At 29.6% G+C, this 17,493-nt stretch overlaps 1 protein-coding gene across 1 annotated transcript; it reads left to right on the top strand.

Annotated features, from left to right (window-relative positions):
* The first annotated feature begins 8,667 nt into the window (after positions 1-8,667).
* Positions 8,668-10,614, top strand: LOC121216198 (RING-H2 finger protein ATL22-like). Its single transcript, XM_041091559.1, has 2 exons — positions 8,668-10,140; positions 10,217-10,614. The coding sequence occupies exon 1, from the start codon at positions 8,921-8,923 to the stop codon at positions 9,653-9,655; it is 735 nt and encodes a 244-aa protein (XP_040947493.1). The 5' UTR covers positions 8,668-8,920; the 3' UTR covers positions 9,656-10,140; positions 10,217-10,614.
* The last annotated feature ends 6,879 nt before the right edge of the window (positions 10,615-17,493 follow it).

Below are 17,493 nucleotides of genomic sequence, written 5' to 3'. Positions count from 1 at the left end.
ATTTGAGAAAAATTATTTAATGAACTTGAACATTGAACCAAAACACCATCGATATTTATTGAATGTCTTATATTGTTTTATTGTTATTTTAAATTGTAACACGCCAGATTAGGGTTATGAGGTATTACTGAAAAAAAAAGATTAATTACATATTATACATACATTATTAATCACAAAACAAATATAGTATCTCATGAATATAATCATATTTACACCTTAAAAAAAATCATGCCTTAAATCCATACAACTTATGCTTCAAAATAAATACACGAATCGTGTGTTTATCATTAAAATGGTATAAAAAATATATATAATGATTTTTTTATCATCTTTATGCTTATTAATAAACATGTACTTAATGGACTAAACAAAATATGTTACAAAACCTATCCTCTATTTCATATGCGGCATTAATAAGTATATCTATTACTAATCAAATGAATATATATATATATATACATACATAATAATATTACATCATGGCCGAATCTTATAGTCACATATAAAATCAAATTAAACATAACCATTCAAATCATATCACATAATTTCAAAGCAGAGCTAAGTTAAGACCGAATTATTATAAACATAATTTAATAAGCAGCTAGTCATGAACTAGACTTATTTTAAGTCATTACCTATATACAATGCCAAACCCTTAACATACCAAAATCAAACATACCATGCACATATATGAATATATATATAGCATGCTTATTAATATCTACTCTCACACATTTTTAAGTTAGAAATCCACATTTTTTTACACAACCATACGTGTACACATCTTGCAACTAATTTTAATTAACTATTCATTAATTCCATTGTAGCCGAATATATATATATACCAAGAACAAATAATCCCTCCATATAATAATACCATAAGCATATACCACACTCATAATCATTAAACACATGCATCCAAACCAAATTCAAGTCCAAAAAAAAAAATATAAGCCTCTTTCGCATGGCTTTTAAATACACATACACATTAGTTCCAAATTCAATATTTTAACTATGCTATACATGCCATATATTTGAAAACGATTTAGTAAAGTACCAAAAGAAAATATCGATAGTGTGACGAACTTAGCTGACGATCCCCGAACACGTAGCAATCACCAAAATCTATACATAAAAAAAAAAAACAATTATCCAACACATTGTAAGCTAATTTAGCTTAGTAAGTTATAAGCAAATAAACTCTACTATTTAAACCGATATCTTAAATAATATTCAACCAATTCATACTACTAAATCATCTTACCTTTAGCTTACCATATCATAAGATAATTATTCACTTATTACTATGATTTAACTAAATCAATATAATTACATAACCATAAACATTTCTTCAAATTTAATCACAAGACCAAATACATTATGCAGTTCCTCACCATGTAATATAAAGAATCATATTATATATATATATAATTCCAAATATAATCACCACATAGGTTTAATACCTACAAAGCTTAACCTTAAATACAACCACAAAAATTCCAAGTATTTACTCATTTTACTAATCATAATTTCTCAAAAAAAAAAAAAACAAATACTCAATGCTAATAGTTATTCGAAAATATTTAATAAGTTCGCACACTTAGTGCTCAATAATCAAACTCACACACTTAGTGCTTTACCATTAAACTCGCACACTTAGTGCTTTTCAATTAAACTTGCACAATTAGTGCTTTACAATTAAATTCGCACACTTAGTGTCAAAAGTCAACAACTCAATATATCTTATTTCAATAATTTTATCACTACATGTATATTTATATATCATTCAATTCAACATAATTACATAAATACTAAGCTGATTTTAAAAATACACAATTATATATATATATGCTTAATAACTTACCTCGGATGTCGTCGACTAATAGATCGGCTACTCAACTACTTTCGATTTCCCCCGATCTAAATTCGATTTCTTAGTTTCTTGATCTAAACATATTCAAATAAATCTCATTTAAACATTTTTTTCATTCAATTAGTCTAAGAACATATAAATGGGCAAATTACAATTTTGCCCCTAACATTTCACACTTTTTACAATTTAATCCTTTTTGCTCAAAACACAAAATACACAAATTTTGACTACACTCCTTAAGGGCCGAATGTACCTATTGTTCATACCAATCCTCACATTTCATTTATTTCACATTTTAATCCCTCAAAAATTTAATTTCACAATTTAACTCTAATTACTCAATTTCACCAAAACTTCCAATACAAAACATATTAATCTAAAATGTATCTTTCATTATTCATCATCAAACATCACATAACACAAATGTTCATCAATGGCACAACTCAAAATATTCATCAAAATTAAAAATTCAAACATGGGTCAGATAGTATTCGAAACAACGATCTCAAAAACGTAAAAATTATCAAAAACTGAAACCAACCCATACCTTAATTTGTCTTTAAAAGTGCCGAACATTCAACAAGAAACCATGCATGAGTTCTCTTACACATTCGGCTTTCAAAGATGATAAAAATCATCTTTTCTTAGTTTATTTTAACATTTATACATTATAATTATTAAATTACTTAATTAACCTTATTATAATAAATATATAAAACATATATGTAAGGGACAATGTTGTCATATGTCATCCACTAACTATATTTTGGTCTAATTACATCTCTAGACCTCCCACTTAAAAAGACAACAACAAATAAGTGCTTTTAAAATTTAACCTCTAAATTTTTATTTTACGCGATTAAATCATTTTTTATCAAATTGAACCTTCAAACAATAAAATTTCCACACGAATTTTTCACACCTATAACTTAAAATATAATAAACACTAAAAATAATATAAAAAATATTTTTCTGACTCGAATTCATGGTTTTGAAACCACTATATCCGATTAAGGTCAAAATTGGGCTGTTACATAAATGTTATTTTGTGACTGATTCATGATTGTATTGCGTCTCTGACAATTTTTATTGAGTGTGACTTTCACTCCTCGAATTATTGCATATATATATAGTTGTATTTGATTAAAATGTTTTTATTTTCAACTATATGCATTAGTAGTTTAGACTGTTTTGGTCTCCACCAAGCTCTGAAAAGCCCGATGTACGGGTTATTAATTCCGTGCATAGGTAATATTTGGATCAAATAGTTTGTGAGTTTGAGTCAGAGCAGACATCGCCTCAGAGTCTCTACAATTCTTATTTTGTAAAAATCCTTGAAATAGTATAGTTTGACATGTACTTAGGATTTGCTAATTGGTCAGTTTGGGTGTTTTGATTTTGATTTAGGAACTCAATGATTATATGATTAAGTTTTGTTAAATGACTTGTTGTGTGTATGTCTAATTTTTTTATATTTTAATGTGATTGAATGAACGATTGATCACGCAGGTTGCTCTGATGACCACAATAACACTCCAAATTCGATTAGGTTTCTAGGTCAAGCTTTAGAATGTTATATTTCACCTCTCTTATATGGTTTCCATTAATTATCACTTTCCAATCCTCGTAAGTCTTTATTACCATCTTCGAATACTTGTATCTCTTCTTCGCACTTCCTTTGTGATACACTTTCTTAGTGTCAACGATCAACACTTAACTTTTTTTTTCTAGCTTTAATGAGTACTATTTCCTCCGTAATGTCTACTTCAAGATAATCTCACTTCACTTTCATCCTTTACAAATGATTCATTATTAAACATTTTCGGAATCTCATTTTACTTTTATTGGATTGGCAATATATGTCTATCTTTTCTCTTAAGAATTTCATTGAATACTCCACAATGTTCCTAAAATTCTTCTACACTTGTTTCCATATTCTTCAATTTCTTGCACACACATCTTGATTAATTCCTTTATCTCATTAAAAAAAAAGAACACAGAAATCACTGGACATCTCGAAGAAGGATTTGTTATTTCTATTATTATTCGACAAATATTTTCAATTCTTAAGGAGAGAGGGACGGCACATGAGAGGAAAAAAATCACAATTTGATTAGTCAAAAGTCAAACAAATTTTTAAATGGGTAGTCCACAGGGGTGAAGCCAAAAAAATTTTTTAGGGGGAGCCGAAATGAAATTTTAGTTTTTAATAGTCTATATCTTTATAATTTTTAAAGGATTAAATTAAATTTTCATAATTTTAGGGGGACAAAAGTGTAATTTTATATTTACTAATTTAAAATTTTAAAATTTTCTAAAGGCCCAAAACAATAATTTTCCATTTTAAGGGAGGTCAAGGCCTCTGCCAGCCCCCCTAGATTCACCTCTGGTAGTCCACTTTGTTTCATGAACAAAAAATTCAAAATATATGACCATAAATTTTCTCATAATAACACAATTAAAATAAAGTCCATAATTTTTATTAAAATATTCATGATAAGTCAAGAAATATATTTTTAATGGCAAAATTGTACCTTTTGTCCCTTCTATTATATCACTTCTCTTTAATTAATACCAAATATGACACTTAATGCTTTATATCTTCTCATATCATCATCAAAATCCAAATTAATTCCATGCATTAAAAATATCAATAAAATAATACTTCCAACATAAAGTACTTGATAAATGACTAAAGTATCCGATTATGGCAAACTTATCATATTATTCTTTTTGTTTATTTGTACAATTTCTTCACAACAATGAGCACTTATCCAAACAAAAAGCAAATTTCAAATATATCCCTTTAAGTCCATAAATGGTGAAAATGATACTTTTACCTATATTCTAGTCAAAATGGGAAATATGTAATTTGAGCACTATACTTTTCATTTTATTCAATTAAGTCCAAACTTGCTTTTCCTTGATAATACATGTCTCATGTCGGCTTAATATTTACAAATCATTATCAATCCATAATTTCTCAAATTAGTTACTTTATACTTTAGTTCTCAAACTTTCCTAATTTTACAATTTAGTCATTTTTTTCACAATTCCACATACCAAATTTACTTCATTGATTTCCAAAAATAAATAATTATAGTCCCTTCTAAAAATTCTCTTTACTTTCTCATTATTGAATTTTCTCAAAAATTCATTGTAGTGATTCTTAGAATAATGTTGTTTACCATACTGTAAAATTTAAGGGGTGTTACAAATGCTTGAAGAAGTTTAAGGACTATTAATTACCTCAAAGTTTTAAAAAGAATGAATATTCCAATTTGATTGTGATTAAAGATGAATTTTCTAATAACAAAAAAAAAGACATTTCAAAATAAAAAAGGTTGGGATTGAAGATAATCCTTCAGAATAATTAAATGACTTCAAACTAATGGTTTTAGAAAAGGTGACTGTATATATCACTCTATTACAATTAAGACTTATTTGATTCTTTTTGGCTATATTGTACATTTTTAGAGAGACTAATTTGATCTAATCCCTATAATACAAGGGCCTCCTAGATTCAGTTCTCATTATGCAGTTTCTCATTACCACCATTTTCACCATTGTCATTTTTAACATGTCCTTCTTCGTCTCCCACAACAATACCCATCTCATTGGTCTTGGAAGACTCAAACTTTTCTTTCCTTGGAACAAGCTTAATTAAGGACTCCACCACGATCATTGCTTTGGTAAGATCTTTGACCCCTCGACGTTGCAAATGTTGCTTCGCCCAAGGTTTCAACCTATCTATAAGGGAGAAAAATGTCTCTTTCTCACCCAATTAAAAAATATGGAACATGATCCACTGAACTCCTTCATATACTCCCTGTGTAATACCCCGAAATTTACTACAGTAATAAAGTAAGATAATATCATTGATATAGTAAAATAAGGAAATAAAGTGATAAAAAAGGTAATATTGAGTTATGTCAACATTGGGAAGTATATTATGACATATTAATTCAATAAAGGATTAAATTGCAAACGTGAGAAAAGTTTTGTTGCCCAAGAGTAAATACTCAAAATTTAAGGGGTTGAAGTGTAAATATGAAAAAGTTGAAGGACAAATAGTGTAAATATTTTAAGGGTGGAATAATCTAGAAACTAAGGAAAATGGATGAATTAGGACCAAATTGAAAAGGTGAGGAACTTTGAGGGACTAAATTGTAACTTTTCCAAATTAAGTGATAACTCAAGAATGAAATTTCAAAAGATTATAAAGGGCAAAACGGTCAAATAGAGAGAGAATTCTATAAGGTAATGATGATGTTTGTGATATTTTTAATTAATTAATTAGATAAATGTTATTTAATTAATATTTTATTAAGATTTTTAGTATTATTTTATTATTAGATGATTAATATAAAAGGGAGGAAAGATGATGAAAAATCATCATCTTTCCATGCAACCAACGTTAGAAGAGAAGAGAAGAAAGAAAGTTTTTCTTTCTTTACAATTTGGTCCTTTCACCAAAAATTCACTATTTTCACCTAGAAAACAAAAGAATTTCCATAGCTTCCAAGAGAGAAAAATAATAAAGAGACAATGGGGAGCTAGAATGTCAAGTTAGATTCAAGAAAAAGAAGCTGGAGGAGAGAGAAAATCAAGTTAAAGATTGAAATCAATAGCACAAGGTAAGAACTTCAAGATTTCAATATATTTTTAAGTTTGTTATTGTTGAAAAAGTATGGAAATGATGTTATAGTAGAGTTTTCTTAAATAAAGTCTTATGTTCTTGATATATTAGTGAAGGGAAATAAGTGAAAATGATGGGAAATATTATAGAGAAAGGGAATAAGGGAGTTATAAACTTAGTAATCAACATCTTGCACTAAAACAGTTTTGGACAGCAGCAGTAGGTTAAATTTGAAAAATCACCATAAATTTTGGAAATCGAATTATAGGATGAAAAAAACATGGAATTAAAGCTTATTAAGTGTAGTTTCTCATAGAAGAAACGGTGTAAGTAATGGAATTGTAAATCATGAGATATAATAAATTTTGTGAGACAAGGTCAGAATGAATTCGGGTTCCCCTATTTTGAATTTGAAAAATCATAAAAAATTGAATAAAAATAATTATAGGCTTAAATTTATATTTTTAAAATAATTAATGATTCCATTTTCAATAGAAAAAAACGGAAATATCATCCAAATTCTGTAAAAAGAGATAATTAATTTTTAGTCAAGAGGGTTCAGAACTGTCAAACAGTGAAATAGGAAAAAATTTAAAAAATAAACTGTACTTATTGGCTAAACCAAAAATTCTTAAAATTTTATGGTAAGAAGATATACGAGTCTAGTTTCATAGGAATTTAGCGGATCTTAATTCGGAGTTCCGTAGCTAAAGATATAAATGATTTAGTGACTATGACTCAAGTTGATAGCTTTGAATTAATATATAAATAAATGGTGGAATTATAGAAATGTTACATATAAGCATATTATACATTAAGGATGTGGAATGGAGAGGAGGAGGAGGAAAATAAATGATTGTTCAACTAGCATGAGTTTTAATTAAAAATAACCAATTTGCATGTTTTAGGTTCAAGGACTAAATTGAATAAAAATAATATTTTAAGGGTAAATTGGTAAAAATGTCAAAAAGTGACCAAATTGCATGAAATGAATTGTTTTATTATTTAAGTTAATAAATTGAATGAAATATCAATTTAGATCAAGATTGGGTGGAAATTCGAGGAAAATAGAAAATTACTAAAATATTCTTGAATTTTGGTATTTCTGCAATTAAGTTAATAATTTAATCCCTTAGGATTACAAATATTCACCATGGTAACTCTAGTTTTACCGGAGTATTTCACTGAGCCACCAATGCTTCAAGTGGATGGGCTTCTCCATGTGTTCTATGACTCATGCCAATTTAAAAGGGTTAAAAGAGTCCTATTTGATCAATTGGGCGATACTATGCACATTGATTATAGACTTTGATCCACAGATTTTATTGTTTCGATTTATCACTTAAATGAAACTATTTGGTTTATCTGAATAGTATCAATTCAAAATTGATTGTAATGATTTAATAAAAAAAGAAGGCATACTATTAAGCATTATGCAATGGAGCAAGACAGGTTAAATGTTGTCAAATCCATCATCGCTCCACAGTTGACATGCTTTACTCCACCACCCACCTCTCTCCACTTTGGATGTATAATCTGAAAAATTACTATAACCGCATAGATATTAGAAGCATTCATCCCCATCCCATCTCACCTTTCTTCGCTCTACTTTAATTTAATTTTTATTTCTAGTTATTTTAATAATTTTACTTTTTTTAAGACAAGAAAATATTTAAACATAATTTTTTAAAAATATAAATATAAAACATATGAATTTTTCCTATAATATATTATTACATTTTTATCATTTTAATAATTATATACAAAGAAAGGTAAAAGATTATTTCGAGATAAGGTGAGTAGAGCAAACAATGCCTATAATTGTTTCATACTCATGTGGAAAAAATCATCTCATTGTCTTGTATCCACTTCTAAAAAATTTGTTGTATCTAAAAGAAGTAATTTAAAAACATATGATTCGAGTTTTGCCATTTTTAATTAAAATCCAAAAATAAAAGATAAATTAGAAAAAAAAGAAAGTGATAAAAAAACCACCTACATTGGAAAGGAAACGATAGACATTAAAAAGAACCCATAAAAGTCAGTCAACTTCTTAGTCATACCAAACAAAATGTAGTGAAAACTATAAAGGGAAGAGGAAGCTTCAACAAAGGTGGAAAAACAAAAGTCAGTCAAGCTGACCCCACTATGATCACAACAGCAAATCGGTAGTCATTCTCATGTTCAGTGTTTTTTCCTCAAATTTTACTACAACTAACGGGAATAAAAGAAAATTAGTAACAAGGTTAGAAAGGGTTGCTAACAATCAAACATGTCCAACATTTACTCATAAAAGAGGACAAAGAGAGGACGAAGAGTTGAAGACCCTGTTAAACGAGACAAAGCTATGTAGTAAAGCAGCAGCTGCGTTGCGTGCATAATTGGAACTCTCAAGGGCTGAACCACCTATGTCAATGAAACTATTTAAAGCCCGTTTCACTTCAGGGGCTCACAAGTTAGTAAGAACAATGTTAATTTACTCGTTATTCTGCTTTATCTTAGCTGTGAATGTTGCAGAAGCAGTGCCAATCCAAGACGACTGCAAGGTGCGGCGGTGCAACCACCAGGATCCACCTGTCCGTTTCCCCTTCCGTTTAGAAGGCCAGCAGTCTCCCCACTGCGGCTATCCTCATCCTGGGTTTCAGCTTTCCTGCTCAGAAAACAAACAGACCCTGCTGAAGATACCACGTTCGCTGAAGCTATTGGTGAAGCACATAGATTATGAAGCTCAACGGATTGACTTCTACGTTCCCGGCCGTTGCCTCTGGCAGCAGCTTTTAGATCTCAATTTATCTGCCTTTCCATTCGCGGAGGAACAACCAAGTTTCAGCGGCCTAAAAGATTATAGATCCCAACCAGCTGAATCCAACTATACCTTGTTCGAATGTTTAAGCCAAGAGAAGGCTTTGTATAAAAGATATAGAGTCGCTTGCTTAAGCACCCCTGGCTCCCAAATTATAGCTTTTGCTTCTGATGAAAATTATTATGGACTCAACCTGTTGAATATTCTTAAAGATTTAATTGGAAACTATGAAACCATGAAATCTTCAATTCGATGGAGGTGTAACTTCATATATATGGGAAATGAGTGGAAGTATCTGAATCTCAAAGCTAGACTGAAGCTCTTCGTTTTCCACAAATAATGTCTAATTAGCAATAAGAGGATTAAGCTCGCCATCCCTTTAGGGTAATCAAGGATGATGCTTATATTTATATACTAATTTAACTTTACAACTCTTTCAATTTGCCCCCTTTTTCTTTACACTTGTTTTCTTTGCCTCTACTTTGACCTATATTGATGCATGCTTAATCATTATGTTTATATACTATCTATTGTCGCTCCTTCCAAACTGTTATTATTGCGATGTACAGCTTTTATAAGTATAGAACTTGGTCCTACGGATTTTATTGGAATGAAAAAAAAAAAATTATTCAATAGCATATTATACTGAGCTTAAGGACGAAGATAAAGGGGCAGGTAGTGGTGGTGGCCTCCCATGTTGACACTTTGTTTTTGCAAAGCCCGACAGGCCTGATGAGTTGGAGAGAGTTGAAGCTGCTGGTGGAAGGGTCATAAACTGGAATGGATATCGAGTGCTTGGAGTACTGGCCACTTCAAGATCCATAGGTAACCAAATATATTTGCAATTACGTACATAATATTCTATTCATATGTAATGTAATTTGGAATGGAATGCAAGCAGGTGATCAGTACCTCAAACCCTTTGTGATATGCAAACCGGAAGTGACCGTACGAGAGGTAACGAATGGTGACGAGTTCCTGATACTGGCTAGTGACGGACTTTGGGATGTGGTATCGAATGAGGTGGCGTGTCGAGTGGTAAGGCGATGTCTGAACGGCCAAATAAGGAGCAAAACAGCTGATGTTTTGAATCAAAACCGCGCTTCTGAAGCAGCGGCGGTGTTGGTTGAACTCGCAATGTCTAGGGGTAGCAAAGACAACATTAGTGTGATTGTGGTCGAGTTAGGAAAGACGTAGCACAGTCGTGTGTTTTGTCTGAATCTGGAATTGCTAACTGAAGGATTTGGTTTAACCATTGGTTGGGGATGGAGTTGGGTCAGACATTTGATTGCATTTTTCTTGGTGCTTTTACTTGAACACCATAAAGTTCTGTTGGTATATTATAGATAAAATATAAATAAATTTATAAATATCGGTACAAAAGTTGTTTTAAGGCAACTAAAACTAACAACTTATTTGCATGATTAGAGCAATTTGATATTCCCAGTTTACAATATAGATTGTTGTTACAGTTTCTGGTTGGGTGGGGTAGGGAGAAAAAATATGTTAGGGTGAAGAGGAAGATGAAAGATATTCTCTCGAGTCGGTATTCTTAAGAGGGTATTTAGAAATGTATATAAGGTGGTTTCTTCCGGCTTGGATTTTGAATTGGATCTTGGGTCAGGTTAAGATTATTTTATAACAATTTGTCTCCTAACTTATTGAAGTAGAGTTATAAATTGAGTCTTTGGAGATAAATTTACACGCATACATGTAACTAAGGGTTTACCAAGCAAGTTTGAACTCGAAAATTTATTGACTATTGCAAATTGTAAGTAAAATGTTGTGATTGTAAATTAGTGGATTATAAGAAAGTTAAATTATTGTAAGTAAAATGTTGTGATTGTAAATTAGTGGATTATAAGAAAGTTAAATTTTGTGATCGTAAATCAGCTAATTGCGAGATTCATAAAATCTTGTAAGTAAAATGTCATGATCGTAAATTAGCGGACCGTGAGATTAATAAAATCTCGTAAGTAAAAGGTCATGATCATAAATCAATAGACTGTAAGAAAGTCTAAGTTTATGATTGTAAATTAGTGGATCATAAAAAAGTTGAAGGTGGTCGTGAACATAAATTAATAGACCATAATAAAAGCTTAAGGTGGCCGGGTTAAGATATATTTTATAACATAGATCATTGAATTAAGCTTCAACTTTGACAAACCTTTAATTAATGAAAGGTTAAAATGTGGTTATAGTCCTTGTACTTTTTGAAAGTTAAGAACTTGGTCTTTGTATTTTTAGGAATTTAGTACTTGTATTTTTTAAAATTTAAAATTCAGGTTCAATTGTTAACTCTATCCACTTGTTTTATGCCACTTATACTAACACCCGATAAAATTCTTTTTTTTGAACAATCTCATTATAAGTTCTGATCATATCTGCTCTTTTTGACACAATATCTAGAACTACTCATAATCCTATCCCAACCCATAAATAGGAGGATAATGCATTTCATCACACTTGAACTCACGTCTTCCTGCATTGTCAACATACCTATACCAATCGAGCTAAGACTCAATTGGCTTAAACTTTTATATTTTCTAGCCAACATTTGTTTCTGTTTTTAGGTGTTTGTTGTAATATTCCATTTTTTCTCATAAATTGCTTTGTATTCATTATCCCTAAAAAAACACTTCACAATATTCATCCTAAACCTCAACAAATATTTGAAGTTATTGAAGTTACTGAAAATTATAGAAAAATTAGATGAGTGCTTGAGGAAGTGGTTACTCCTTAGATAATTGCAGTAGGTTGAGGCAATTTTCATATTTATATTATTCGACATATATTTTCAATTCTTAAGGAGAGAGGGACGACACATGAGAGGAAAAAAAATCATAATTTGATTAGTCAAAGTCAAACAAATTTTTAAATGGGTAGTCTACATAGGTGAAACCAAAAAAAAAAAAATTAGGGAGAGCCGAAATGAAATTTTAATTTTTAATAGTCTATATCTTTATAATTTTTAAAGGATTAAATTAAATTTTTATAATTTTAGGAGGCACCAAAAGTGCAATTTTATATTTATTAATTTAAAATTTTAAAATTTTCTAAAAGGCTAAAACAACAATTTTTCATTTTAGGGGAGGTCGGGGCCCCTGCCAGCCTCCCTAGATTCACCTCAAGTAATCTACCTTGATTCATGAATGAAAAATCCGGAATATATGACCATAAATTTTCTCATAATAACACAATTAAAATAAAGTCCATAATTTCATTAAAATATTCATGATAAGTCCCAAAATATATTTTTAATGGTAAAATTGTACCTTTGTCCCTTCTCTTATCACTTCTCTTTAATTAATACCAAATATGACACTTAACACTTTATATCTTCTCTCATATCATCATAAAAATTCAAATTAATTCCATACATTAAAAATACCAATAAAATAATATTTCCATCGTAAAGTACTTGATAAATGACTAAAGTATCCGATTATGGCAACTTATCATATTATTCTTTTTGTTTATTTGTACAATTTCTTTACAACAATGAGCACTTATCCAAACAAAAAATCAAAATTCAAATATATCCCTTAAATAAGTCCATAAATGGTGAAAATGATACTTTTACCTATATTCTAGTCAAAATGAGAAGTTTGTAATTTGAGCCCTATACTTTTCATTTTATTCAATTAAGTCCAAACTTGCTTTTCCTTGATAATACATGTCTCATGTCGGCTTAATATTTACAAATCATTATCAATCCATAATTTCTCAAATTAGTTACTTTATACTTTAGTTCTCTTACTTTCTTAATTTTACAATTTAGTCATTTTTTTTCACAATTCCACATACCAAATTTACTTCATTGATTTCCAAAAATAAATAATTATAGTCCCTTCTAAAAACTCTCTTTATTTTCTCATTATTGAATTTTCTCAAAAATTCATTGTAGTGATTCTTAGAATAGTGTTGTTTACCATACTGTAAAATTTAAGGGGTGTTACAAAAGCTTGAAGAAGTTTAAGGACTATTAGTTACCTCAAAAATTTTAAAAAGAATGAAGATTCCAATTTGATTGTGATTGAAGATGATTTTTTATAATAACCAAAAAGAAGACATTTAAAAAATAAAGGTTGGGATTGAAGATAATCCTTCAAAATAATTAAAAAAAACAAGAAGACATATCAAGAAGAGAGAATGAAAATGACTTCAAACTAATGGTTTTAGAAAAGGTGACTATACTTGATAGATCACTCTATTACAATTAAGGCTTATTTGATTCTTTTTGACTAAATTGTACATTTATAGAGAGACTAATTTGATATAATCCCTATAATACAGGGGCCTTCCGGATTCACTTCTTATTTTGTAGTTTCTCATTACCACCATTTTCACCATTGTCATTTTTAACATGTCATTCTTTGTCTCCCACAACATTACCCGTCTCATTGGTCTTGGAAGACTTGAACTCGTCTTTCCTCGGAACAAACTTAATTAAGGACTTTGCTACGATCATTGCTTTGATAAGTTCTTTGACTGCTCGACGTTGCAATTGTTGCTCCGCCCAAGGTTTCAGCCTATCCATAAGGGAGAAAAATGTCTTTTTCTCACCCAAATAAAAAATATAGAACATGATCCACTGAACTCCTTCATATACTCCCTGATTATGCCTTGTTACGTAAGTCGACGCAACTTAACCTGAGCCTCATCCTCGACATATTCTCGGTAAAATTGCCCCTTGAATTCTTTTTGAAACTCCTCCCAAGTCCCAATTGTGGCTCCACCTTGTTTCTCATCTGTGGACCTACAATGTCACTATAAAAGAGCGACATCAATAAAATACATAGATGTAACACCCCTAACTCGTATCCATCACTAGATTAGGGTTACGAGGCATTACCAATCAAAATACAGCTCAGAGAGTCATTCATTTCTAAACATACAATAAGTAATATTAACTAACATACATCAAAGTCATATTTTACTTTCATGTACCGAATTATCAAGATACAATTATAACATTATTAAACTTGAATGTCCACAAATCATTTATACTAAATTCGAACATATGAATCATAAAGCCAATCCAAATCAATCATACTTTAATAGTCATATATCACAAATAAAGCATATATCAAAATTCAACCAATTTCATTCCGATTACCAAATCAAATTTTTCATCAAGGTAACTTACGAAAAACCAAATTGAACTAGTTCCATAATTACCAAATTCAAACCATATGGTCATCAATCTATAACAATCATACATGTGTACCACTTAACCAACTAACCAAACATATTTTACTATTATAAAACATCATATCATAATACATATACATTATAATTCTATTAGTCGAACCTTATGACTATATAATAAGGCATTTAGATACCTAAATAAGTATCAATCATATGTCACTTTCATATACTTAGCTTACAACAATACATCCTTTCTATAAGCTTTCCCACGTGTGCATATTTAAGCCACAACTAGCCATATCAATTCATAATATTAACTAATATCAAATATATTAGTTATGAGCTTTGTACATGCACATACTAGCTTAAGTTGAACTATACTATGCTGCAAAATGGGCAAAATTATACAAATGCCTACAAGCATTACCCAAATGATCGAATCTCAATTGTAAGTATAACCAATCCATACACTACTTACTCGACTAACTTTAGTAATTTTCTAAGTAAAATAACTGAATTTATGCAACACCCCTTACCCGTATCCGTCGCCGGAATAGGGTGTGATGCATTACTAGAACACATACACTTGTAAACGTATTTAACCATATTATAAAATTTCATCTAAATTAAAACTTTTAAATTTTTAACATGCTTTTATAATTCTTCACAATATATCCTCTAAATATTATATTCATAATAAATAGGGCCTACGAGACTCGATTTATATTCATGCAATTCACAAGTCTTAACAATTTAATGCTTCATTTCCATTTCATTCAATTCATAATTTCTCATGTTCACAATTCAAATCAATTTCTCAATCCAATATACATTTTAATATCACAATAATTCTTTTAATTAAAATCATATCACTAGCAATAGAAATTTCCATTTACTTCTCATACAATTCAATATCATTAAGTTCAATACTAATACGTATTTACCATTTAACTCAAATTTATCGATTATGCTATTCATTAACACATTTATAAAATTATTAATTTTGCAATGAAAATATCGCTTTAGCTTTTAATTTAGCTAAAGTCAGATCATCATCAATCTCATAGTAACTATTTGAAATAAAACATTACATCATTTCTAATTCAACATTTATCGATTATGATCGAATATATGACCGATTTATACACAAGTCATTCATATATTTTCTAATTTTCCTCCTCCTCCTCTCTATTTCACATCTTTAATGTATATAACACACTTAAATAACATTAACTACATTTTCACTATTTACTTATAAGTAAATTCAAAGCTGTCTATCCGAGTCAGAGTCACTAAATTATTTATATCTTGAGCTACGAAACTCCAAATTAAGATCCGTTAATTTTCCCAGAAACTAGACTCATATATATTTTTACCATAAAAGTTTTAGAATTTTTGGCTTAGCCAATAAGTACAGTTTATTCTTTAAATTCTCCACTGTTTCACTATTAGACAGTTCCGACCCTTCTTCACTAAAAAATAATTATTTCCTCTTACGGGATTCGGATGATGTTTCCGTTTGTTTCTCTTGAAAATAGACTTATTCAGGATTTTAAATATATAAATTTAAGCCCCTAATTATTTTTCTTAAATTTTTGATGATTTTCCAAAGTCAGAACAGGGGAACCCGAAATCATTCTGACCTTGTCTCACAAAATTTATTATATTTCAAAATTTACAATTCATACAATTCAGTCATTGTTTAATTAACCCCTCAATTAAGCTAATTTTTCTCAATTAGTACTTTACTTAGACATTATAAGTTATTCATAACTATTGAAATTCAGAATTTCCTCATAAAACCCTAACTTCAAACTCTTTTATTATTAGGTCCCAAATATTCACTTTTTATTCAATTCTTTCAATAAAATCAGCATAGAAACAATTTAAAGCTCTAATTCCATGCTAAATCATCATATACTTCCAGCACATATTCATAGCAACTTTCAACTTCTTTCATAGAATCAAAAACTAATGAATTCAACAAGTGGGCCTAGTTGTAAAAGTCACAAAAACACAAAAATTTCAAGAAATAATCAAGAATTGAACTTACTTGCAGTAAAAATATGAAAAACCAACTTAAGGAAACCCTTCTATGGTGTTTTAGCTGATGAGAATGCAGAAAAATAAAGAGAAATCTAGATAATTCCACTTTGATCCTAGCTTTATTAAGTAATTTTGTAGTATTCCAATTTTGCCCTTAATTCTCCTTACTTTCTTGTTGATTTCATGCCTTTGACGTCCAGACATTGGGTCTATTTGCCTTTTAAGCCCTCTTCCTTTTATCATTTAAGCTATTTAATCATTTCCTATAATTTTGCATTTGTTACAATTTAGTCATTTTTGTTCAATTAATTATCGAAACTTTAAAATTTCTTAACGAAAATTTAATACTAACTTTTTAACACTCCATAAATATTTATAAAAATATTTATGGCTCGGTTTAAAATCTCTGAGGTCTCGATACCTCGTTTTTTATTCTAATTATTTTAATATTTATTTCTAGTGCACTATTCACTATTTCAAAAATTTTCTTAACTTCACATTTACTTATACTCACTAAATTAATAATATTTTCTACTCATTTTTTGGATTTAGTGATCTCGAATCACCGTTCCGACACCCCTAAAAATTCAGGCCATTACATTTTTCCTCGTCGAATTTGTGGTCCCGAAAACACTGTTCCAACTAGACCCAAAATCGGGCTGTTACAATTTAAACATGCCAATTTCATATACTATGTACCATGCCAAAATTTCATATACACAACTAAATCATTTAATCCTATATTTGATCATCAAATTAGCCTCCAAAAATTCATACCATTTCCATCATGAGCTATACCTAAAAACTCACTCAAACAAGCATACCACATATGCCTACTTAACCATTCCAACCCAAATCACAAGACCAATCACAAATACAAATTAAATCATGTATCAAGCTTACTAAATGAGCTATTTATAAGTCATTCATATCATTACTCAACCAAGACATATAACCAGAACACCATTCATACATGTCAAG

The sequence above is a fragment of the Gossypium hirsutum genome, chromosome D04 (assembly GCF_007990345.1).
Source record: "Gossypium hirsutum isolate 1008001.06 chromosome D04, Gossypium_hirsutum_v2.1, whole genome shotgun sequence".
Lineage (NCBI taxonomy): Eukaryota > Viridiplantae > Streptophyta > Magnoliopsida > Malvales > Malvaceae > Gossypium > Gossypium hirsutum.
Note: the sequence above shows the minus strand (reverse complement) of the source record. Positions and strands in the feature narration are given on the sequence as shown.